General features: G+C 42.9%; 1 protein-coding gene across 4 annotated transcripts in view; it reads right to left on the reverse strand.

Annotated features, from left to right (window-relative positions):
• slc4a10b (solute carrier family 4 member 10b) overlaps positions 1 to 24,635 on the reverse strand; it is a 124,222-nt gene that overhangs the window by 30,146 nt on the left and 69,441 nt on the right. For all 4 annotated transcript variants that reach the window (XM_067444590.1, XM_067444588.1, XM_067444591.1 and 1 more), the window contains 5 exons: positions 21,788 to 21,876; positions 13,230 to 13,387; positions 13,058 to 13,145; positions 9,759 to 9,905; positions 966 to 1,060 (listed from right to left, as the gene is read on the reverse strand). In XM_067444590.1, the coding sequence (XP_067300691.1) occupies positions 966 to 1,060; positions 9,759 to 9,905; positions 13,058 to 13,145; positions 13,230 to 13,387; positions 21,788 to 21,876 (577 nt within the window). The remainder of the gene's footprint in view (positions 1 to 965; positions 1,061 to 9,758; positions 9,906 to 13,057; positions 13,146 to 13,229; positions 13,388 to 21,787; positions 21,877 to 24,635) is intronic.

Consider the following 24,635-nt stretch of genomic DNA (forward strand, 5'->3'; position numbering starts at 1 on the left):
GCTAGGAAGTTACGAGCTAAGCATTGAATTGAGTTAATTAAACAATAACACTTTGTTAATTACAATGACAATGAATGAAGAACATACTATTTGTATATAGTCTATTAATAACTACAGTTTATAAACAATTAATTCATTATTTGCCAATGAAAAAAAAAATTATATTATAAAGTGATACCAGAACATTTAATTTCTCTTTTTCATAGCTCATGAGACTTCATTGAAATATGGCTGATTTATTTAAGTATTATCTTAGTCGTAGATGTTTATCTTAAAATTAATTTAAAGAAATAGGAGAATAAACCAACAAAAAGTGAATAACAGCTCAGATAATTTTAATTTGGAAGAATCTGATGTGAACTATTATCGAGTTCAGTCATGTCACTCTTTAGTACAGATTTAATGATGAACAGAATCAATGATGCAAACTTTATTAAATATGAGACAAATTCTCACAAACAGACATTATTTGGCTCAATGTTGGTTCAGTGTTGATTCAGTTCAGTTCAATAACTGTGTAAAATTCATAAATTATGAAATAAGTTCAATTCCACTATAAGCAGCTCTACAGAAGACAACAGTGCCGTTATTCAGCTCAAATCAGTTCAATTTCCATTCAGTTCGATAACAGTCACAAAATTTGTCAATTATGAAACTAATGTGAATCAGCAGTAAAGCAGCTCTACCGAAGACAATACGGTCATTCATTATCCAGCTCAATTATGTACACAATTGTTCTGATGCAATAATGTCAGTGCAAGATTATATTAACATCTCCTCTGAAAGCTGGAAAATATATCTGTATACTTTTGCAAACATCTCCATTCCCTCTAAAAGGAGATATTAAAGAGATCTAATTTATGCTTTTTACGGCTTTCACACAAACTGATGTGTCTACACACACACACACACACACACACACACACACACACACACACACACACACACACACACTCCAGACTGACCTCCCGGTGCGCTGCAGCTCAGGGCCTCCGTGTCCACCATGTTCCTCTGCCTCTGCCAGCTCTCCATTAGGCACTGCAGGGATCTTTCTCTTCTCCTGTTAGATCAAACACAGAGACCATAGAGAGATACAGCAGCACTCTTAGCCTAAATCTGCGAGAGGAGTTCTGGCAGCAAGCAGCGGAGGACTTAGAGATAGTCCGCAAATATTCTGTGCTGTGTTTCTCAATCGTGAGCTAAATTGATCGTAGAGACCATTGGTGCCATGGTGCCACAATCTACTGTACTTACTGTAATAATTAATATTCAACTACTGCAATCGATATGAAGAGGTGTCATATATCGATCAGAAGTTCAGTATGGAGTACCCCAAGGCTCAGTACTAGGACCGTTTCTCCCTTTGGAGATATCATTAGGGAGCATGGCGTTAGTTTTCACTGTTACACTGATGATACTGACAAAATACACCAATTAACAAAATTATCGGAATATATAGTTGATAATGACTTGCAAACAATTAAGAATGGATGGATTAAAGGTGCAGTAAGCAATTTCTGAGAAAAAATGTGGAAAAGTTAAATCAACACCCAAACAAACAATTTTGTGAATAATGTGAACATCCCACCCACTGGTGTAGTCTACGTAATACGCAGGTATACGCCGTAAACCCACTAGGAAAAGCCAAGGATTTCCGTATAACCACTTAAAAAGCGTGAAGATACGTAACAATATCGTTTTGTGACAGAACTTTCATTCATAAATTCATGGGCGTAGATGAAGGGGTGGACGTGTCCCCCGCACTTTTAATAAAATGTATTTTCGTCCCCCGCACTTTTACTGGGTCTCACCGATCCTAGTCGAACCACTCCGAGCGGGATTCGAACCAGCGTTACAGGGCGGGCAAGTTAACAGGGATACTAAAAACAGCTTTCTCTAACCTCGGTTGATTGTGCGCTTCTTGAGGTCAAGGGCAAGTGTATTAACATAGAAACTAATGTGAATACATCAAGATTTAAATTCAGAGACAAAAAATAATCTATGCATGTTATCTGTCATTTTATTCGTATCTAAATATGAGGAGGGTGCTCTCACAGAAAGTCCAAAAGTGGATTCGTAGAAACTTACTGTCACGCTGGAACAGCAGCAGGGGCGGAGCCAGACGATGTAAACATTCGGGGCTTAGCCCAAACCTAGGGGGGTCCGGGGGCATACTCCCCCGGGGAGATTTTTTTCCCATTTACATCAGCTAAATGCACTATTTTTCAGGCTGTTTGAGATAATAGAATGCCTAAAAATCTATACACTATCTGGGAAAATGATAAGTTACTTTTACTCAGTAAAAAAATAAAAATAAATTTTTTTTTATCCCAGTAGAGCCTAGTACAACCTGTTTTGTATTTAACTGTTCTCCAGCTGTGGTGAATCCAAAACACCAAAAATGTTAAGGATGACTCATTTTCACCCCTGGCAAATAAAAAAGGCAACCATTATCTGACTATTTTTAAGTTAGCCTGCATAGGTAAAATTGGAATTTGGTGTAAATATCATTATTAATCTTTAGAGTTCAGTTTGGTTTACTTTGTGCTTAGCTGACAAATTAGCTACATCAGAATCCATGACCAATCAGATGTTGTTTTCGGCTGCAAACTTTCACAGTTGGTTAGTTCTACAAAGGAAATGCCCATATTTGGATTAGACAGTGCTGTGTGTGAGACTGAGAGCTTTATAATGATACCAGGCATGACATGCTTCTGTGAATGGAGACGGCACGGGAGCTCGCGTTAAAATAACTTTGGATGATTTCAGGTAGAAATCTAAAGGCGCACGGTGACAAAATATAATGAAATAACCACCTTAAATGTGTAATTTTGCCTTTTTTTATTTTGACATGAAAGCTTACATGTTAAGTGAGTAAACTGGCCCAAAATCTCAATCTCATGTTTTCACCTGTCGTGCCTCGCCTTAATAAGTAAGTAACACCTAACGTTAACTCTAGCTATACAGTCATGTAACTCAAGTGTTACAACAGCGGATTCACAAACCTGTAACACTTTCGTCTGACGCAGAATCTCTCTCTGGCCGGTGAGGTTTAGTGTTCCTTTTAAAAAATGTGTAATGTCCATGTTAACTATAGTTAACTACGACGCCAGTGAAATACTTAAAGCCCGCCAATCCCTGATGACAACGACGAAGAAGATGTATATTCTTCTTTGTTAGTTTTTATTGGCAGTTGGCATTGGCAGACAAGCTGAGTGATGTGCGATGCATCGCCTACCGCCACATACACGGTAATAGAGCTTTTGTTTCATTTTTTGCCGCTCCAGTCTGAAAAACTGAGAGGAAATTCAAATAAAAAAATTTTGTTTTTGTTTTTTTTTACTAAAAGATTCGGGGCTTTTGACAAAACATTCGGGGCTTAAGCCCAATTAGCCACCCCCCGCTCCGCCCCTGAGCAGCAGCTGAAGGAAAACAATCGTTATGAGCTGAAACGTGACGACGACAATCAGACGACTGCGACAATATATGCTTTATGTGTGTTTTTCCAGCCATCTCAATGTAGCCTCTTTATTGACAATAAGTATATCACACGAATAATGCAGCTTTTTTTATGTTTAGTATCTGCTGCTCACCAAAGCTGCATTTATTTAATCAAAAATAAATTTAAAACAGTAATATTGTGAAATATCATTACAAATTAAAACAGCTTTTTTCTATGTGAATATATGTAATTTATTCCTGTGATTAAAGCTGAATTTATCATCATTATTCCAGTATTCAGTGTCACATGATCCTTTCCTAATCATTCTCATATTGAGATTCCATAATCTAGAAACATTTATGATTATTATCTGTGTTGAAAACAGTTTTGCTGCTCAAAAATGTTGTGTAAACCATGATACATTTTATTTTTCAGGATTCTTTAATGAATAGAAAGTTCAATGGACAGCATTTATTAAATAAATTATTAACTTTTGTAATATTAAAAATATCACTTGTGATCAATTTAATGCATGTCTGATCAACAAAAGTATTTATTTCTCTTTTTTTTTTTTACATTTTACCACAATTGTTTGAATGGTATGGTGGTTTCCGCAAAAATGATCAGCACCATGAGGAGCAAAACTGTTTTCAACACAGATAATAATCATAAATGTTTCTTGATTATGAAATCTCAATATGAGAATGATTAGTGAAGGATCATGTGACACTGAATACTGGAGTAATGATGATAAATTCAGCTTTGATCACTGGAATAAATTGCACTTTACTATATATATTCACATAGAGAACAGCTGACTTACATCAGAATAAATGTTTATTGTTCACTTTAAAATGTACATTGAAAATTGACAGCTGATAAAACCTGTGCTCCAGGTACCATAACACAAAAGATGATTTTTTTAAAATGTTAGTTAGACAGTTGGCAGCACCCATTGACTTTCACAGTATGAAAAAATATAGACTATGAAAGTCAATGGATGCCCCCAACTGTCTGATTACCAACCATCAAAATATCATGTTAAACAAAATATGTTAAACAGAAGAAAGAAACTCATTCAGTTTTAAACAAATTGAGGTTCGAGAAAATAACACAATTTTCATTTTTGGGAGAACTATACCTTTAAGAGCTACATTTAGCCTGTAATGTTATATGAACATGGTACCTGGACAGGTTATAACAGCTGACTGTCTTTTGTTGCTTATTATAAATTGCAATGTTGATAACACATAAGCAGTCTTTAATAATGCTCTTAATTACATGTAGACGCATACTTTATCCATTAGTGAGTGTGGTGGTGCCTATGGGGCGTCGCTCTGGGATGGGTCATATGAGGCTGGGAAATAAAAATCACAGCATACTTACTACAAAAAACTACACTACACCACTGATCCCACCTCTCCCGGAAGGTCCAGGAGTCTCCCACATATTAATAGCCGCAAAATATATACAATATCACGGAAATTGTGTGAGTGAGAGAGAAAACCTGTTTCCACCTGGTATAAGATGTTTTCACAATATTCCTCATTTAAATAATTATGCAAAATAAAGAGTAAATAAAGCCTGGTTGAGTTAGTGTGTTGAAGCACATGGTTCTTGTAAGGGGCGTTAACATTTTTGTCCTCAAAGTTGATGTGTTAGAAGCAGGAAAAATGGGCAAGCGTAAAGATTTGACAAGGGCCAAATTGTGATGGCTAGACGACTGGGTCAGAGCATCTCCAAAACTGCAGCTCTTGTGGGCTGTTCCGGGTCTGCAGTGGTCAGTATCTGTCAAAAGTATATATATATATATATATATATATATATATATCTGTAGTATTTGTTTGTACATAGCCCTGACTGTGTAAATAAAGGAAAAAGCAAAGTGGACAATCACACAAAACAACACTCTTGTAGCCAGCACTGGGGAGCGTGTCCGCTCATGACGGGGGAGAAGGAACAGCGAGCAAGCAGGACATTTGTAGAAAGAGAGATGGCTGTGATATTACCAAAGAGGAAAACGTCAGAGGAATATAATATTGGAAAAGCTTCCCAGTGCAGAAGAGACGTTAGAGAGCAGGAAGAAAACAGCCTGAAAACAGACTGCGGTGTTTCTGCTCGATACACAAGTAACATTGGTTTTGCTATTTCACAGAACCAAGATATGCTGTTGTTGAATCACAGCTGATTCATCCATACTTTCACGAGTTGTCTGATGCGGCAGCTGTTAATCATTGACTGTTGCACAGCATGTTTGCAGGCAGAGAGTGTTTCACTTTTAGGTAGGGGTGTGTTGTTTGGATGTCGATTTTAAATGAACAGTGTTTCTTAGAAATTGCTTACTGCACCTTTAACATACAATCCATAGACTGTAAAAAAAAAAATATGGACGTAGTGTCCATGACGTCACCCATAGGATTCTGAAGAGCAGTTTTGAAGCGTAATGTAGAGACAAGCTGGCCGTCACCATCTTGCTCGTCACGCCCGGATAACAGAAAATGGGCAAAGAGGCAGAAATGGGCAAAAATGGGCAGAGCTGAGGTGATGTAATTATTAACAGACAGCGGATAAATGGCTATCCGCCTGTCAATCAAAGTGGCCACACCCTTAATTATGCAGAACTTTAAGACTTTATATAATGTGAACGAATGAGTTATAAAAAAATCCACCCCCCTCACATTTGTCATGAAGGGCAAAATTAGCCATATAGACCAAAACCACAATTTGTACCAGGCGTTAAACTTGTTTTTTTCTGCTGTAAAGTTGGGCACTTTAACATGGGGCTCAATGAGAGTCTGCTCCCTTCTGGAGCCTGTCTAGTGGCCAGTTGATGAATTGCAGTTTAAGTAACTTCCGTATTGGCTTCAAGAAAAACTGCGGGAGGTTGCTGCTTGATACAGACATTTGTTTTCAAGACAGTTATTATATCATCATATCATTTGCATACTCAACTATGATTGTTCTTGTCTTCCTTGCATGTATTCAATAATCACCAACCCTCTACTAATCTTTATTAACATTAAAAATGTCTTTACTGCCACTTTTGATCAATATAATTCATCCTTGCTGAATAAAGTATTAATGTCTTTCCAAAAGGTGACCTCAAACTTTTGAATGCTTTAGACACAGCCCCATGTGTTTAAATGTGTGTCCATTATGAAAAAGAGCACTCATTGTGCAATGCCTGCTTTTTTCCATGGTGGAAAGCAAGTCTTGATGGTTTGGACTGGAGCAACAAAGTTAACAATGACAGAATTATACATTTTGGGTCAACTATTCAATTAAAGTATTTCAAATCTAATACAAGTAAATCATTTAGATCATCAGGTTGGAAATGAAAGTGTTTGTTTGTTCCTCAGATTACTCCTGTTTGCTGTTCTGTGCTTACGTCACTAAAATGCACTGAAGAAAACGGGTGTACAGTGCAGTGCTACAGTTAATCCTCTCTTCAATATTTCTAGATCGAGATTGTACAGTAAATGCTTTGTTTTAATCTTCATAACCAGATGGAGATTTGCAGTAAGAACTTGCAAAGCCAGTTGTGGACTTTATAAATCATGTGCATTACATCACATGACTTACTGTACATACACACGTGGCAGAAAACAAAACACACTTGATTTTACTTAACAGTACAGTTTTTCATTTAATATTAACCAGAATAATATATATGTCTAACTACATAACCAGCCAACGGTTTGAATACACCAAATCATGCAGATTTTAGACTAATATTAAAGTTGATGAAAACTAAAAAATAACACAGTAGAAGTCTGGGAATTATATAGTGACACAAACTCTATTATACTTCACGAGAAAAGCAGGTGCCGATCATCTGCGTTTCTCCGCATTAACCACGGCCACTTTAAATGTCTGACCAATCACACTGCTCTGCTCAGGCGATGTGTGGAAAACAAGCTGCGAGAACTCCCAAACCAGGGCTGCGAGAACAAAATGATGTAATTTTGTTCTCACAGCCCTGGAAGCGAGAATTTTTTCTCTGTTTTAGCAGAGTATGTTGACGCCTTTAGTAGTGTGTTGAACCCGTGGTTATGATAAGGGGCAGGACATTTCTCAAACAGGCTTGAAGCACTTGACTAAACACAGCACATTGATCCAGCCGACCAATCAGAGCTCATTGTGCTTTTTGGAAGGAGGTTCTTCATAGAGACTGCTTAAACAAAGTAAAATACGGGGGAAAATAATGTTTTTTCAACCTTCATGTATGAAAACCTTTTTTAGTACAGCCAAAAAACTAAATCAAGACTGCAAAAGAGCATAACATGGCCTCTTTTTCTTTGTCTAGATCGCAGCTCTGCTCACTCTGGACATTCATGAGGTGCATCATGGGATGCTTTTAACCTTCTGGGCCTCCTTGCTCAGAACTGACCCCCAAAAAAACTTGGCAAATCTTGTCCCATCAGCTATGTGAACAAACACAACAACAAAAAAAAACATTGATGTGATTCAGATATGTTAATCTGAAATAATGCATTTATTGAAAAAAAGTTACATTTTAAGGCACAAAGTGTTACCTAAAAAATAAGGGGCTCAAGAAGAAATATGTGTGAGGAGATTCATTATGCTTTTCCTTTACTACAAACTGCAACTTATCCCAACGTGACGCCAGGTGCGACGCAAGAGTTTCTTGTTAGTGTCAGCCCAAAGCAGTTATAATTTTCACATTAAGCGCCGCATTGTTAAATAGCAAATGCTCTCACACCCATGTGTTGACCCATGGGCGTGCTGGTCTGACAACCAGGTGTGTTCAGTCGCATTGTTGGTGCTTCGCTATTGTGAGGAACTGAAAACGACTGTGCCATTGACCAAAAAAAACTGCTCAAAAGTCAATAGTTCAGTATTTTTTGTTATTAAATGGGGAAGTTAGTAATATGTGCCAATAGACAGGTGCATAACGCGCGTACACATTGATTATTACACATGGGAGATGACAATCTGATTGATTTATTGCATGTTACACTCAAAACACACCCGTGACTCATTAAAAGATTAGGGATAACCCTTTTGAATCATGTGCCTGGCACACAGATCGTTTTTTCTGTCGTTTGACTAGCAAAAGTGGATTTGGACACGCCTTAATTGCACCTGCACCATATTCTTTATGTCACAAATAAGGCCTCTGGGGCTCCTTCTGATCGCCACCAGAGGGCCCCCTACCTCAATATTTATCCCCACTCTGGACTTCATTACCCATAATCCTTTGCCCTGACACATCAGCCATTATTGTTTACACCTGTGTGCCATTAGCCTCAGTCTATATAAACCATGTTCACTCTGCCTTTCACCGCGAAGTCTTGTAAAGTGTAACACTGCAATTCTGAGCGTTCTCCCATGTTTAGTGTCTCTTGGTTTTGGATCACCTGCCTGTCTCTGGACTACTCTCTTGCCTGCATTCCCTGCCTTGTTGTGTTTGTTTGTTTGTTTGGACTGCCTACATGGATTGTGATCTTGCCTGAACTCTAGATTTCGATTGTGGACTGTTGTATTAAATAAAATTGCATTTGGATCCCCACTCTGTTGACTCATCGTTACACTTTAGATCATGCGCTCATTAAAAATAGGGCCCTTAAATCAAAAGCCTTTTAAGATTGTGAGCAACATCATTTTAGACAAGTGTGTCCAGACTTTTGACTAGTACTAAACTCAAGGAGGTAATCTAGCACTCGGAAAGCGTACCTCCCATAGGGGCGGCCATTGCTAACCAAGCCATCACCTGCTGTTAGCATCCCATTGACTCCCATTCATTTTTGAGTCACTTTGACAGTGAATAACTTTACATCTGAGGTGTTTAAAGACTCCATTTGTCCATTGTTTATTTCTAAAGAAACACGACAATGCATAAAAGGCTCCATTACCTTGTATCTTACACTATCGCCCCGCAGAAGCTGTTTTTGTAAAAAATAGGCTAACGATTAAATCATAACCAATGCGACTCTGTCACACAGTTGAAAAATTACCGGGAGAAGCCCATAGTGAGCCAAAAGCAATGGGACAAAACATTTAAACAACGTGATTCAGATTTTACTTTCCACAACTACTAGAAGACCTCCAGCTGTCAGACAGGTTATTCACGTCACATCTACGTCCTCAAGCTCAGTCTGAGCCTGTGCAGTTCGCTCAGCCATCAGGAAGTGAGTGCTTCTAGTTGACCTCACTTTCCGCCGTCGAAGTCAATGGGATAGCTCTGTCCATTTCTTTTACTGTCTATGACTAAACTTCAGTCCTATTTCAGCTGTGTGTTGTCTGACTATAAATTTCCCAAGTTTACAGTTCCTGTCTATCCTGTACCACTGACCTGGGAAGGGACGTTTTTTGGCGGCTCTATCCTGATGGAAGGGTCCCATTCTCCTGGTGGCAGAACTGTAACTTGGTCAAGAAATTCATCAATTCCAGCAATCAGATCATTGCGGTCTTTAGCTTTATAGGCCACATCGTGGAAAACCTGCAAAAGAAAAAAAAAACTGAACAATCTTGGTCTAAAATATGAATACGAAGAAACAGAAATCTGAATTAAAGAATTAGTTTATAGTTTGTACAAAAATCAAAGTGGTTGTCATCATAATTTATTGAAACACAAAATGAGTATTATTAAGCTCTAAAAAAGACAAAAAAGTTAGGTTTTTATTAATTTTACAGATAGGCAGTATAAAGCACCATACACATTCTCTGAATTAAAATTTTTTGAATGTTCTTCCTAGCTTCTCCAAGTGTGTTTCATGAAAGAAAAAAAACCCAAATGATGATCTGAAACGAAACGAGGGGTTAATAGATAAAAGGTAAATCTTAAAGACTACATAATAGAGAAAGCCTGGAAAAAAGTACATATTCACATGTTCATGCTCTTCATTAATGTCTTAAGATGTTGCCTTAGCAACCATCAACCAGCAGCTTGGCATGAAGGGTGGTTTTCTGGCTAATTAGCAGTCATTTGCATGTTATTAGGGCCGTTCTGTAAGTCTCCTCTGCACCTCAAAGACTAAGTGAGAGAGAATCTGCTGAGCTGTGAAAGACCTCAGGAGTTTTGTATCCTCTCATCTCTGCGAGACACTTCAGTCTGCATTAAACCCATTTTATTAAAGCAATACACATCCACTCAAGGTAGTGAATTTGTGGGGTCTTCTGGATACAATAAAGCATAGCAACAGTAATATGAGATTGAGATTAACATTGAGATTTACATTTATTAATATTAATGGTTACATGTAAATGTTTTCATCATGCATACTATTATGTTGGATAAAATCAGCATAGTCATCGGTTAGTGGCAAACTAATAGCTATGGCAACATAGTTTTCAAGCATAATTAATGCGTTATAGTGATGTATTAACTACATCATGATGAAGGCAGTGTTTAAATTAGTCCAACATAGCAATTATAAGTTTTAATCAACTGTTACTGTCTCACTCCATTTAAAGTCCCAGCGAAGTGCTTTGAACGCTCAGCAATACATTAAACAGGAAGACAGGGCGGGACATATGGAACAGCTCCTCCCCTTTTTTAAATAGCATTTAGTTGAGCTTGTTGAGCTCTGTAAAGATGCAGTTTCCTCCTCTTAGTCTCCTCTATATATCTTTAAAATACAGGATTATGTGGAGAATTCAAACAGGTTCGATAAGTTTTTTTGGTCTGCGCCGACTCGATCACATGATCCGCTCTGTGCTGTCGTGACTCTGGACCGACTCGATCACATGATCCGCTCTGTGCTGTCGTGACTCTGGACCGACTCGATCACATGATCCGCTCTGTGCTGTCGTGACTCTGGACCGACTCGATCACACGATCCGCTCTGTGCTGTCGTGACTCTGGACCGACTCGATCACATGATCCGCTCTGTGCTGTCGTGTCTCTGGACCGACTCGATCACACGATCCGCTCTGTGCTGTCGTGACTCTGGACCGACTCGATCACATGATCCGCTCTGTGCTGTCGTGACTCTGGACCGACTCGATCACATGATCCGCTCTGTGCTGTCGTGTCTCTGCGCCGACTCGATCACATGATCCGCTCTGTGCTGTCGTGTCTCTGCGCCGACTCGATCACATGATCCGCTCTGTGCTGTCGTGACTCTGGACCGACTCGATCACATGATCCGCTCTGTGCTGTCGTGTCTCTGGACCGACTCGATCACATGATCCACTCTGTGCTGTCGTGACTCTGGACCGACTCGATCACATGATCCGCTCTGTGCTGTCGTGACTCTGGACCGACTCGATCACACGATCCGCTCTGTGCTGTCGTGACTCTGGACCGACTCGATCACATGATCCGCTCTGTGCTGTCGTGACTCTGGACCGACTCGATCACATGATCCACTCTGTGCTGTCGTGTCTCTGCGCCGACTCGATCACATGATCCGCTCTGTGCTGTCGTGACTCTGGACCGACTCGATCACATGATCCGCTCTGTGCTGTCGTGACTCTGGACCGACTCGATCACATGATCCGCTCTGTGCTGTCGTGACTCTGGACCGACTCGATCACATGATCCGCTCTGTGCTGTCGTGACTCTGGACCGACTCTATCACATGATCCGCTCTGTGCTGTCGTGACTCTGGACCGACTCGATCACATGATCCGCTCTGTGCTGTCGTGTCTCTGGACCGACTCGATCACATGATCCGCTCTGTGCTGTCGTGTCTCTGGACCGACTCGATCACATGATCCGCTCTGTGCTGTCGTGACTCTGGACCGACTCGATCACATGATCCGCTCTGTGCTGTCGTGTCTCTGGACCGACTCGATCACAGGATCCGCTCTGTGCTGTCGTGACTCTGGACCGACTCGATCACATGATCCGCTCTGTGCTGTCGTGACTCTGGACCGACTCGATCACATGATCCGCTCTGTGCTGTCGTGACTCTGGACCGACTCGATCACATGATCCGCTCTGTGCTGTCGTGACTCTGGACCGACTCGATCACAAGATCCGCTCTGTGCTGTCGTGACTCTGGACCGACTCGATCACAGGATCCGCTCTGTGCTGTCGTGACTCTGGACCGACTCGATCACATGATCCGCTCTGTGCTGTCGTGACTCTGGACCGACTCGATCACATGATCCGCTCTGTGCTGTCGTGACTCTGGACCGACTCGATCACATGATCCGCTCTGTGCTGTCGTGACTCTGGACCGACTCGATCACATGATCCGCTCTGTGCTGTCGTGACTCTGGACCGACTCGATCACACGATCCGCTCTGTGCTGTCGTGACTCTGGACCGACTCGATCACATGATCCGCTCTGTGCTGTCGTGACTCTGGACCGACTCGATCACATGATCCGCTCTGTGCTGTCGAGACTCTGGACCGACTCTACACTAACACTATCACGCTAACTTGAAACCAGACTTCATTCGCCCAAATGGAAAGCATATTCACACTGTCTGATCGTTCCCTATCCCCTATATAGTGCACTATGTGCCATTCACCGTGTAAAAATAGTAAATGTGTGAACAAGTGACAGCTTCAAACATAGCTCATCCCGTCAGAATTTTGAAATATTCTAAAACGCACCTGGAACAAATATACAATGTGAACACAAACAGTACTTTGCCAAAAGCAGTATGTAACTGTAAAACAATATCATGCCTTCTCACCTCATCTGTCATCAAAGTTGCAATTGATCTGCCGATCTCATGATATTGTGGCCCTTTACCCAAAGGCCCCAGCAGGATGAACAGGAACCTGACAGCACAAAAACAGCAATGTAACTGGTGCTCCTATGTTGAGTTTCACAAAGACAAAATGTTGCACTTCTATGTTGTTCACCTGGTGGTAATGGGCACTTCTGCCAGTCCGTTGAGCAGTACGGCAGGAGAGAGACGGACGAACGCCACCACAGGCCTGTCCAGAAACTCCAGCTCTCCAACCAAGATATTAGAGGCCTCTGCACCTGGAGGGATCTTCTTCATGAAGTGCAGGTCTATCTGTAGACACATTATTATGCAGGAGAAAGATTACTGCATCACTAGGTGAGATATACACATGCATATTGAGAACAAAGTCATGCATGGATGTTTTGAAAAGGTTTGTCATACAGGCTTGTTTTACTGTAAATAATTGGACACTAGATAGATTTTAAAAGTTTAATAGCTGAGTTGGAACCATCCTAAGTGTTTTTGTTGTTGTTTTTAGGTTTGATCAGTTACTATAGATGTAACAAAAAATATTAATTCAAAATACTAACCAAAATATAATAGTACATCAATGACACTAAAATATAAATGTGTTGCAATACAAATCTTAACCCATTTTTCTACTACTATGCTGGTTTTGTCAAGCCATCATAATTCTGCTACCCATCCATATGCAGGATTCTGAGATTTGATCATCAAATCCTCATGCAATATTATTAAACCATGAAAAATCAAATCCCATGTGTGCATATACATAAAGCTCTTTGTAGAATTCAATGGAAATGTGTTCTTCGACTGGTTATGGGTCGAAGGTCAAGATGATGTATAGAGCCGAAGAGATTATGTATGCTAACATGATGCAAAAGGCCATGTGTTGTGTAAGATTTCATAATTCCTTATTTTATTGCAGTATTTCATCATGACCCTTGTGAACCCAGACAGCACTCCTGTCTGTTCATGGGATCAAAACGATAATACCCACTTAATGCAAGAAACAGAACAATCTAATGTCAGGTAAAGAGGGTTTCAGCCTCAATGTGTTTAAACCATAATCCCTTTCCCTGAACAGACAGACGGCGGCTCAGAGAAAACCTACAGATCTCCCTGGACTGTACTCAACTGTACACACTGTAAAAATGTTAGTTGTTTAACAGAAACTTCACCATATCTGATGAAACAATAATGTTAACTCTTCCCCCGCCAGCATGTTTTTAAAAAGGTTATCAAAAGAGTTTTTGATAATTTTCACAAAACCTTCATGGCCCCCAGAATATTTTGTTGTATGAGTATCTGAACGTGCAATATGTAAGGGATAATCCATAGCTAGCTGTGCATTAAACGATTTTAACGCAAGACGTGGTGGCAAAGAACCGACCGATGCGAACCAGAGTGCATCTAAATCATTTAATGCACAGCTAGCCGTGGATAATCCTTCTTATGCCATGGCCATTTGCCAGCACTGACAACTTAAAGCTGTTATTGATGTTTGCAGCGCAACAGTTGACCGGAAGGGTACAACTGATAGTTATTTTCGTCAAGTTACGGCTCGAAAGATCTAGCATTATCCCCGCTTTAAATCAGACACAGAGATAAAGTAGGGTTACATTTATTTATTTATTTTTATTTCTCTCTCCATTAATAATGAAGCTGTGAGTTATATTACTTCAAAAGTGATAACCCTCATTGCTGAGAAACATAACATAGCAATTCAGTAGCGAAGCAATTTTTTTTTTGTGCGGGACAGTGTTAATAACAAGTTTTACATGCTACTGAATGTTTCTGAGTGTGTGTGCATGTGTGCTTCAATAAAAACAGGGCATTAATGTAGAACAGTGATTAAGCTGAATTAGAAAAACCTTTGCATTAAACAGTTTTAATGCACACATTCCAGACAATCAGAATCATGTATTCAGATAGACCATCAAAAAATTAACAGAGCTTCTGCTTTTAACTCTTTCCCCGCCAAAAACTGAATTTTCTGTGTTTCCGTGTTTTAACTGTTATACAGACTCATTAAGAGACTAGGGATAACCCTTTTGGACCGTGTGCCTGGCACACAGACAGTTCCGTTGTTAAACTAGCAAAAGTGGATTTGGACACACCCAAGTGCACCTGCGGCGTGAGCTTAGGACCATGTGCTCAGATCATTAAAATAGGACCCAGTGACTTAGACATTTACCGCCACCTACTGGTAGATTTAGTTTCTTATTTAGAGGTTTTTTTTAAAAATCAATATTAACTCTTTCCCCATCATTGGAAGAAATTTCTATAATATGTGTGAAAACGCTAGCCTGACGCAACTCGGCCGTCATTATGTTAAGCCCCGCCCACCGACTCTATACACGATGTGATTGGCCTGACCAGAGTTTGGTTTTTTACAGCTCAGACGTGTATTGAGAGTTGCTAGACAACACTCGCGGCAGATTAGATTTGCTGCCACTAGGGTGCGTCCAGTTCCCTTTCGGGGAACTCGAGCTGCGTCGAAACGCTGTGAGAACGCCTCTGCGTTAATGCGTCGTGAAGCGCCTGTAGAACCATTCCATCGGAAAAAGATCGATCGTCGCCGACGTGATGACGTCGCCGACGTGATGACGTCATCAACCGGAGACTATAAAAGGTCCGCGAACACAAACAGGAACTAGCTTCTGTGCCTTCAGTAAGCGATCTGTGTGAACCTGTCTGTCTATTTGGTGTTTTTGTCTGTCTATTATCAGAGATTTTCCACCCTTTTGTTAAATATTTCATATATTAACAGAAAAAAGAGAAAATAAAATAGATAGAAATGGCGAGTGAAAGCAGCAATTTCAGAAAGTGTGTTCCTCCCTGCCCACGCTACACATCTTCTCTGTGTTGCATGCTTGGGAGCGCAGCATGCCCAGGCAGCCCTCGAGGGGGCTGCTTGCGAGCACTGTGAGCGTATGCCACTGAGAACGCTGCGCTCCCGCCGGGCACTCTTCGAGGAGGGTGCCTCGGCTCGTGTTCCCCGCGGCTTTGGTCCCGCTGCTGCCGAGGCAGAGCGGAGGCTGCAGTCGTGGGGTTCACAATTGGATGTTGCAGAGGGGTTTGAGACGGGCACTGCCTTATCTCTGCCCTCACCTGCTCCATCCAGCGGTTCTTCTCGGGGCTTGGAAGCACGCATTGCGGTTTCTTCCCCCCCGAGAGAGCCGCCGGTGCTCCAACTATCCAGCTCCGAGGAGGTGGACGTTGAGAGCATCGCGACTGAAGATTCGCCACTTCAGTCCCCTGTGCTAGAGAAAAAAAAAAAAAAAGTGGACTTTACAGAGGGGTTTGAGACGGGCCCAGCCTTATCTCAGCCCTCACCTGTATCGTCCAGTGTCTCGTCTCGGGGTTTGGAAGCCCGCTCTGCGGTCTCTTCCTCCCTGGGCGGGGCACCGGTGCTCCAACTATCCAGCTCTGAGGAGGTGGACGTTGAGAGCATCGCGACTGAAGACTCGCCACTTCAGTCACCCGCTAGTGAGTTGAGGTTCTCACGAGAGCTGTGGCCAGGTTAAATATAAAAATAAGAAATGACTGGCTGGCTGAAATATCTGAATCCCATCGAAATCAGAGAGAACGAAATTAGATGAGCGATTCCTGCCCTCTCGTGCAGAGCATCAACGTCCTGCCATTCTTCCCTGACCTGCACATCGAGGTGTCTAGGTCATGGAGGAAACAAGCGGTATCATATAGAGTGTTCAGCCCACATACATCTGCATACAGTAATATATTTGGGCTGAGACACTATGGTTATGGGGCGATGCCGAAGATCGAAGAGACGCTTGCGAGCTATCTCTCGCCTTCAGCTGCATCGTCCCTGGCATTTCCCCTCCGAAGGAAATCGGTGCTTACCTCAGCACACGGTACCCGTCTTCCTTCGGTGCCCACAGGGGGCCGCGCTGCTAACCCCGCCGCAATGTCAGGGCGCAGAGGGTCTCCGCGGGCCACCTGAGGGTGGTCCGCCCCCTCCTCGGAGGGCATGCGAGCAGTCAGGTCAGGTGTTCCCTGCCGGTTCGCCGTTTCAGGGCACTGCACTCGCTGCTCAAATTACACCAGAGGCCAGCCTCGAGAGGCTGGTTCCCTTAGTTTCCCCTCCGTGGGAAGACGGTGCTTACCTCAGCATACGGTACCCGTCTTCCTTCGGTATCCTCAAGGGGCCGCGCTGCCAACCCCGCCGCAATGTCGGGGCGCAGAGGGTCTCCGCGGGCCACCTGAGGGTGGTCCGCCCCCTCCTCGGAGGGCAGGGGAAACAAAAGGACGCTGAGGGTAGTCCCCTCCGAAGGGAAACGGTGTTTACCTCTGCCTACGGTACCCGTTGTCCTGCAGCGCCCTCTGGGGGCCGCGCTGCCAACCCCGCCGCAATGCCGGGGCGCAGACGGTCCCCGCGGGCCACTCGAGGGTGGTCCGCTTCCCCTTCGGGGGGCTCCCGAGCAGTCAAGTCAGTCGTTCCCTGCCGGTCCGCCGCTTCAGGGCACTGTGCTTGTTGCTCAAAATACACCAGAGGCCAGCCTCGAGAGGCTGGTTCCCTTAGTAGATTTCTAGACGAGTGGAAACGTCTATCGAATATATCTCAGTGGGTCCTGCAGATAATAGAAAAGGGGTACGCCATTCAGTTCAGAAGTCGGCCACCTCCTTTCTGCGGTGTCCTACCTACAGAGGTGGGCCCGGAGCAGGCTCTGGTAATGGCACAGGAAGTAGAGACACTCCTGCAAAAAGGGGCTATAGAGAGGGTTCCCCCTCCCAGCAGGGAGTCTGGCTTTTATAGCCGTTACTTCATCGTGCCGAAGAAGGATGGGGGCTTACGCCCGATATTAGATCTGCGGCTATTGAATCGCTCGGTGGCCAAGCTCAAATTCAAGATGCTTACACTCAGACAGATTGTAGCGCAGGTCAAATCGGAGGATTGGTTTGTCACCATAGACCTCAAAGATGCGTATTTTCATGTCTCCATCCTTCCACATCACAGGAAGTTCCTGAGGTTTGCCTTCGGGGGAGAGGCATACCAATATCGTGTACTTCCCTTCGGTCTAGCACTGTCACCCCGCACGTTCACCAAGTGTGTGGATGCAGCTCTGGCGCCGCTGCGTCTACAGGGCATCCGCATACTGAACTATATCGACGACTGGCTGATTCTAGCGAATACAGAGCAGATGGCGGTTCAGCATCGAGATGCTGTTCTCGCCCATATGTCGAAGCTGGGGTTGAGGCTGAACGCCAAGAAGAGTGTGCTTTCTCCGGCTCAGAGAACCACTTTTCTAGGTGTGAACTGGGACTCGGTAATTATGCGGGCGCAATTATCGCCAACACGCATAGCATCGATCCTGGCAGCCGCCAAAGAACAGTAGCTAGGCCGAGCCGTCACTGTGAAACGGTTCCAGAAACTGTTAGGTCTCATGGCAGCAGCGTCCAACGTGATATCTTTTGGCCTACTGTACATGAGGCCACTGCAGTGGTGGCTCAAAACAAAAGGGTTCTCCCCGAGGGGAAATCCGCTCCGCATGATCAAAGTCACGCGGCGATGCCTACGTGCTCTGGTCATGTGGAAAAACCCGCTCAGGGTCCCGTGTTGGGGGCTCATGTTCGTCGCGTAACGCTAACGACAGATGCCTCTCTCACGGGCTGGGGGGGCGACCATGAGTGGTCGCTCATCCCAGGGTCTATGGCAGGAACATCAGCGGCACTGGCACGTAAATCGGCTAGAGATGCTCGCAGTGTTTCTTGCATTGAAACAGTTCCTGCCCGACCTCAAGGGGCCACCATGTGCAGACAACACATCGGTGGTCGTTTATATAAATCACCAGGGGGGTCTGAGGTCCCGTCCGTTGGACAATTGGCACATCGGATCCTCCTGTGGGCCCAAGGGAAATTGCTGTCAGTCAGAGCAGTATATATCCCGGGGGTCCTGAATCAGGAAGCAGACAGCCTGTCGAGGCAGGGGCCGAGGCCCGGGGAATGGAGACTCCACCCAGAAGTGGTGGAGCTCCTATGGAAGGTATATGGGAGCTATTTGCTTCGGCGCAGAGTTCTCACTGCCCGCAGTGGTTTCTCTGACCCATCCAGCCCCGCTGGGGTTGGATGCCATGGTACAGGGGTGGCCGAGGCTACCTCTGTACGCCTTCCCCCCGATTGTCTTGCTTCCAGGAGTTCTGGAGAGGGTACGCCGGGACGGGGCCCAGGTACTCCTAGTGGCTCCGTACTGGCCGACCCGAGTATGGTTTTCGGACCTGATATCTTTCCTGGAAGGCTCTCCGATGGAGATTCCGACCAGGAGGGATCTACTCTCTCAGGCGGGCGGGAGATTCCTGCACCCACGCCCAGAGATGTGGAAACTGTGGGCCTGGCCTCTGAGGGGGCTAGGCTCATAGAGGAAGGTCTCTCGGCCGAGGTCGTAGAGACCATCCTTCACTCCAGAGCTCCGTCCACGAGGAAACTGTACGCTCTGAAAGGGAAACTTTTCTCAGCATGGTGCAGAGAACGCCAGTGGGACCCAGTTAACTGCCCGGTTGGTACAGTGCTGGAGTTTCTGCAGGCAAGGTTCTCGGCAGGGTTGACCCCCTCCACAATAGAGGCGTACGTGGCGGCCTTGGGTGCCGTCCACGTCCCTTTGGGTGGAGTGTCTTGGGAAGACACCCTCTGATTACACGTTTCCTCCGTGGCACTTTAAGGTTGAGGCCTGTTATGCACTCGAGGGTCCCAGCATGGGACTTAGCCTGTGTTTTTGCGGGGCTTGTCCGAGCCTCCGTTTGAACCCTTGTAGGAGGTGTCGGATAAGTTCCTCACCTCAGGACTATATTCCTTTTGGCTATTTCATCTCTCAAAAGAATAAGAGATATTCAGTCCCTGTCTGTAGGGCCCTCATGTCTAGAGTTTGCGCCGGGGATTTCTCATCCCAGGCCGGGTTATGTCCCCAAGGTTCCTACGAGCCCACGGGGCCCCATTACTCTTCAAGCATTCTGTCCTCCTCCTTTCACGACGTCAGACCAGGAAGATTAATCTGCTGTGCCCTGTTAGAGCACTAGATACTATGTCCACAGAGCTGCCAAAAGACTGTGGAGGAAAACTGATCAGCTGTTTGTCTGTTTCGGGCCCCCTAAGAAGGGGCCCCAGTATCTAAGCAGAGGATGAGCAAGTGAGTGGTCGAGGCCATCTCACTTGCTTATGAGGCGGCCGGGCAGCAGTCTCCACTGGCTGTCCGGACGCATTCAACCAGGGGTATGGCTGCTTCTTAAGCACTTTTGTCGGGGGCGTCCCTCCACGATATTTGTAAACGAGGCCGGATGGTCGTCTCCTTTAACTTTTGTCAGGTTCTATGAACTAGACCTGGCATCTACAGTTGGGGCACAGGTACTCTCGTAACCGTGTGCGCTTCGGCTTCACACATACGAGACACTTGGTCCTATGGCGATGTGGGTATAAGCGTTCTCACAGCGTTTCGACGCAGCTCGAGTTCCCCGAAAGGGAACGTCTCAGGTTACGTATGTAACCCTAGTTCCCTGAGGGAACGAGACGCTGCGTCGCTCTGCCATACTCCCGGCGTGTCCGTGATCACTTACTTCAGGCTTTATCAGAAGCTAGTTCCTGTTTGTGTTCGCGGACCTTTTATAGTCTCCGGTTGATGACGTCATCACGTCGGCGACGTCATCACGTCGGCGACGATCGATCTTTTTCCGATGGAATGGTTCTACAGGCGCTTCACGACGCATTAACGCAGAGGCGTTCTCACAGCGTTTCGACGCAGCGTCTCGTTCCCTCAGGGAACTAGGGTTACATACGTAACCTGAGACGATTTCTTGGCTAAGAAAACACTTCTCACATTGACTGAATTTTATGGCTTTCCGTGTTTTTACTGTTATTTGGTAGGGGGTGCTATTACACATCTTCTAAAAGACAATGCATGAAGGTAGAATAAAACTTTTTTATTTTATTTTATTTTATTTTAAAGCAGAGGCTCTGTTCTTTTATTTGACATATTGCATGTTCAGATCTTCATACAACAAAATAATCTGAGGCCATGAAATATTTGTGAAAATGATCCAAAAAAAGCTGCCGCTGGCTGGCAAAAAAAAAAAACACTGGCAGGAAAAGAGTTGAACAACAACAACAAAACGTTTTATTCTTGCTTTATGCATTTTTTTAAATTTATTTTTAAAAATAAAAAAAAATGTATTAACACATAGATGTGGGTAAGTTTAATAAAAAATTAACACTTTGAACAAAAAAACTGACTACAACATGAATGCTTTTATCGCTTTTTTCCTGCTTCTTCACCTGTATCTGGAAAATTCCGTTAAGGAAAGAGTTAATAGATTTACCAGAACATTGTGTAATTTCATATATACTATAGAATACAGTAAAAATTGTGTTTGGGGGAAGAAAGAATTACCATAAAATGTATTAAAATAAATGTGTTTTTTAAATGTATGTACTATACAGTATATATATATATATTTCTTATTATTATCAATGTTCAAAACAGCTGTGCTGCTTCATATCTTTGTCGAAACCATGGAACAGCGTGTAAAAAATCTTTACCGTCACTTGATCATTTTATTGCATGCTTGCTGAATAAAAGTGTTAATTTCTTTTAAAAAAAATAAAATCTTACTGACCCCAAACTTTTGAATAGTCCATTGTACCAAAATAATTATATTTAGTTGCTTCTAGCAGTATTTAAAAACCATTGTTCGTCATTACCTTGCTGAAGTCCACGGCACTGTTTTCACGGCTCACGTCATTCTTGCCCTCGGTGCTCAAGGGTTGAGACTGCGGTGAAATCATCTGACCTGCAGACACAATCGATCAATCAATACAATGCCAGTGCTAATTAATATTAATCAGCCAAATAATGGAACGCAGCATAAGCATCAGCTGTATTTCCCAATTAAATGTAGCAAACTGTAATGAAGTTTATGGATTGATAGGAGAGAAAATGATTCAAATGAAGGTCTGTTATGATCTTAGATGTGTTAACCATCACAGTTGAATGAAACATCTATAAAGTGAGACATAATGAGCCGAGAGATGATTTAAAGTGTATGTTCACTACAGCAGCCTTCTAAAATGGATATGAATAAATCACCAAGCATCGCTTTACCCAAACTCGATGAGCAAGTCAATTGAGCTTTACTCTAAAGGCAGCTAAAGCAAGCAAAACATCTCTACGGCGTTGAGCGCATGAAGAAGCACCAAACCCCTCAGTTAAGAGAGCATCGGCGAGTCCTACGTCGCATGAACAGATTTGTGTTTATTAGTCATGCTCGCTGCTGTTTTAATGCTTTGGCTCCGCGCTGCATGAATTAGAGTATTAATGATGCTGTGAGCGTTTGTACAGCAGAGGAGAACGCAGGGGTCTGGTGCACTTCATGTGTTAGCGTTAGCGTGTGGGAAGCTGGCAAACTTCCTAAACATAAGCCCTGTATAAAGGTGATGAATATTCACAACAGCCTTCACCTTCCTCACAGTACACTATGATGCCATTTATCAGCTAAATCACTGCTAATCTACTGGTATGAATACTTAACTCACACTTACTTTAAACATTTAGCATCAGTGTTGGGACGTAAGTTACGCTCAACATTAACTTTTTTGCTCACCAGCCACTGTGGCTGGTGGTTTTCCAGAGTTACGAATAATTTTCACTGGCCACAGTTCTGACATTGATACCATGAGGAAAAACTTACCAAACTGATATTTGTAATATTATCTCATAATTTGGCAGCAAGTTTATTAGGCTGCTGTCACTTTAAGACCTGACGCACGGATCCATTATACTTTTACACATGCGTTTTCTTTCTCAGCTGTTTTCGTTCACTTGAAACATTACTGACTGTGTTTACGTGAATACTCGCCGGCATTTTGACATTCTTTTGTGTGTATTTGACTGTTTAAGCGCAATAAGCAGCGAAAACTAATTCAGTTTAGTCCAACATTATGAAGCTGCAGACTCGGAGCCTGCATCCACAGTCCCGCACTCAGAGTCCCGCATTCTCAGACCCCTCGTTTTTAAGAAACAGCGCCTCCTGCTGTTCTGAAGACCGTACAACACCCTTATCCAAATAAGATATATATCAGTGAAAACAATGACATTTTTTGGGAATGCAAAGATGTTTGCAAAAGCGTTTTTTTGTGTAAATGTATTTTTAAATGAAAACTTTAAATGAAACGACACCGTACGTGGTGTCGTTTCATTTAAAGTTTTCATTTAAAATACATTTACACAAAATAACGCTTTTGCAAACATCTTTGCATTCCCAAAAAATGTCATTGTTTTCACTGATATATATCTTATTTGGATAAGGGTGTTGTACGGTCTTCAGAACAGCAGGAGGCGCTGTTTCTTAAAAACGAGGGGTCTGAGAATGCGGGACTCTGAGTGCGGGACTGTGGATGCAGGCTCCGAGTCTGCAGCTTCATACTACTCGTTTAGTCCTGCGAGGTGGCTTTATGTGCACAAACTTATGTGTGACCACAAAATCTGTGGGAATGAGTAAAATGATGCACAATATGTGCAGTCCCACAGCGAAATTCAACCCCTGTAACATAACAATATTCACCCAGAGCAACAACAAAAAAACGAGTGAGTGAGGGGAGGCGGGTTTGTGTGTCACTCGCTGTCGGAGAGATGAGAGAGAGAAAGAGAAAGAGCAGCTGGTATTGAGTGTCTATTCTGCGGAAAATGCACTCTAAAAATGCTGGGTTAAAAACAACCCAAGTTGGGTTGAAAATGGACAAATCCAGAAATTGGGTTGTTTAAATTGGGGCCATTTACTAGGGTTCAAACAACCCAATTTCTGGGTTTGTCCATTTCCAACTCAACTTGGGTTGTTTTTAACCCAGCATTTTTTAGACTACATTGCATAAAGTTTATTATTCCAGATGCATTTTTAAAAGACTACAAATGTATATATTATATCGAAAATTCAACCCGCCAAAGTGGCTAGTAGGAGTGTCACACACCACTGCTGAAATACACCCGCATTTGGCAGGTTGGCAGGTGTTAATGTCAAGACATGAATATATGTACATACTGCACTGTATACATATATATGCAAATTTTGCAATGAACATTCAAAGTGTTGTTTCTATATAGAAAAAAACATCTTTAAATCAATAGTTTTATACCTGTCAGTTTTTATTTTATTTTAATTGCACTGCTTCAGGAGTTTTTATTATTTCTCTCATTAAAGTTAAGTTCAAAGTCTGACCTTTGTCTTTTTGTCTGATTTTCAAAAAAATGTTTTGCTTCAAATCAAGTTTTATAATGTTGTGAATCATGTGAATGTTTTGTTCATGGCTTATATTTCTGTAACAAAGACCTTTTTTGAATGGAAAAGATAATTTCAGAACCAAGGCCGCTGGAAAAAGTGGGCAGGTAATAATCCACTCTATTAAACTGGCCAATTTTCTGCTCTAGGCTTTATTATAGTTCTTCATGAACATTACACACAAACTGAATATATTAAAAGGAAAGCTTCCCACCAGTGATTATGACATTTTGGTGAATTTGTCTCATAAATATAAAAAAAAAACAACATTCAAATTA

This window comes from Pseudorasbora parva, chromosome 5 (genome assembly GCF_024679245.1).
Source record: "Pseudorasbora parva isolate DD20220531a chromosome 5, ASM2467924v1, whole genome shotgun sequence".
NCBI classification, from domain to species: Eukaryota; Metazoa; Chordata; class Actinopteri; order Cypriniformes; family Gobionidae; genus Pseudorasbora; species Pseudorasbora parva.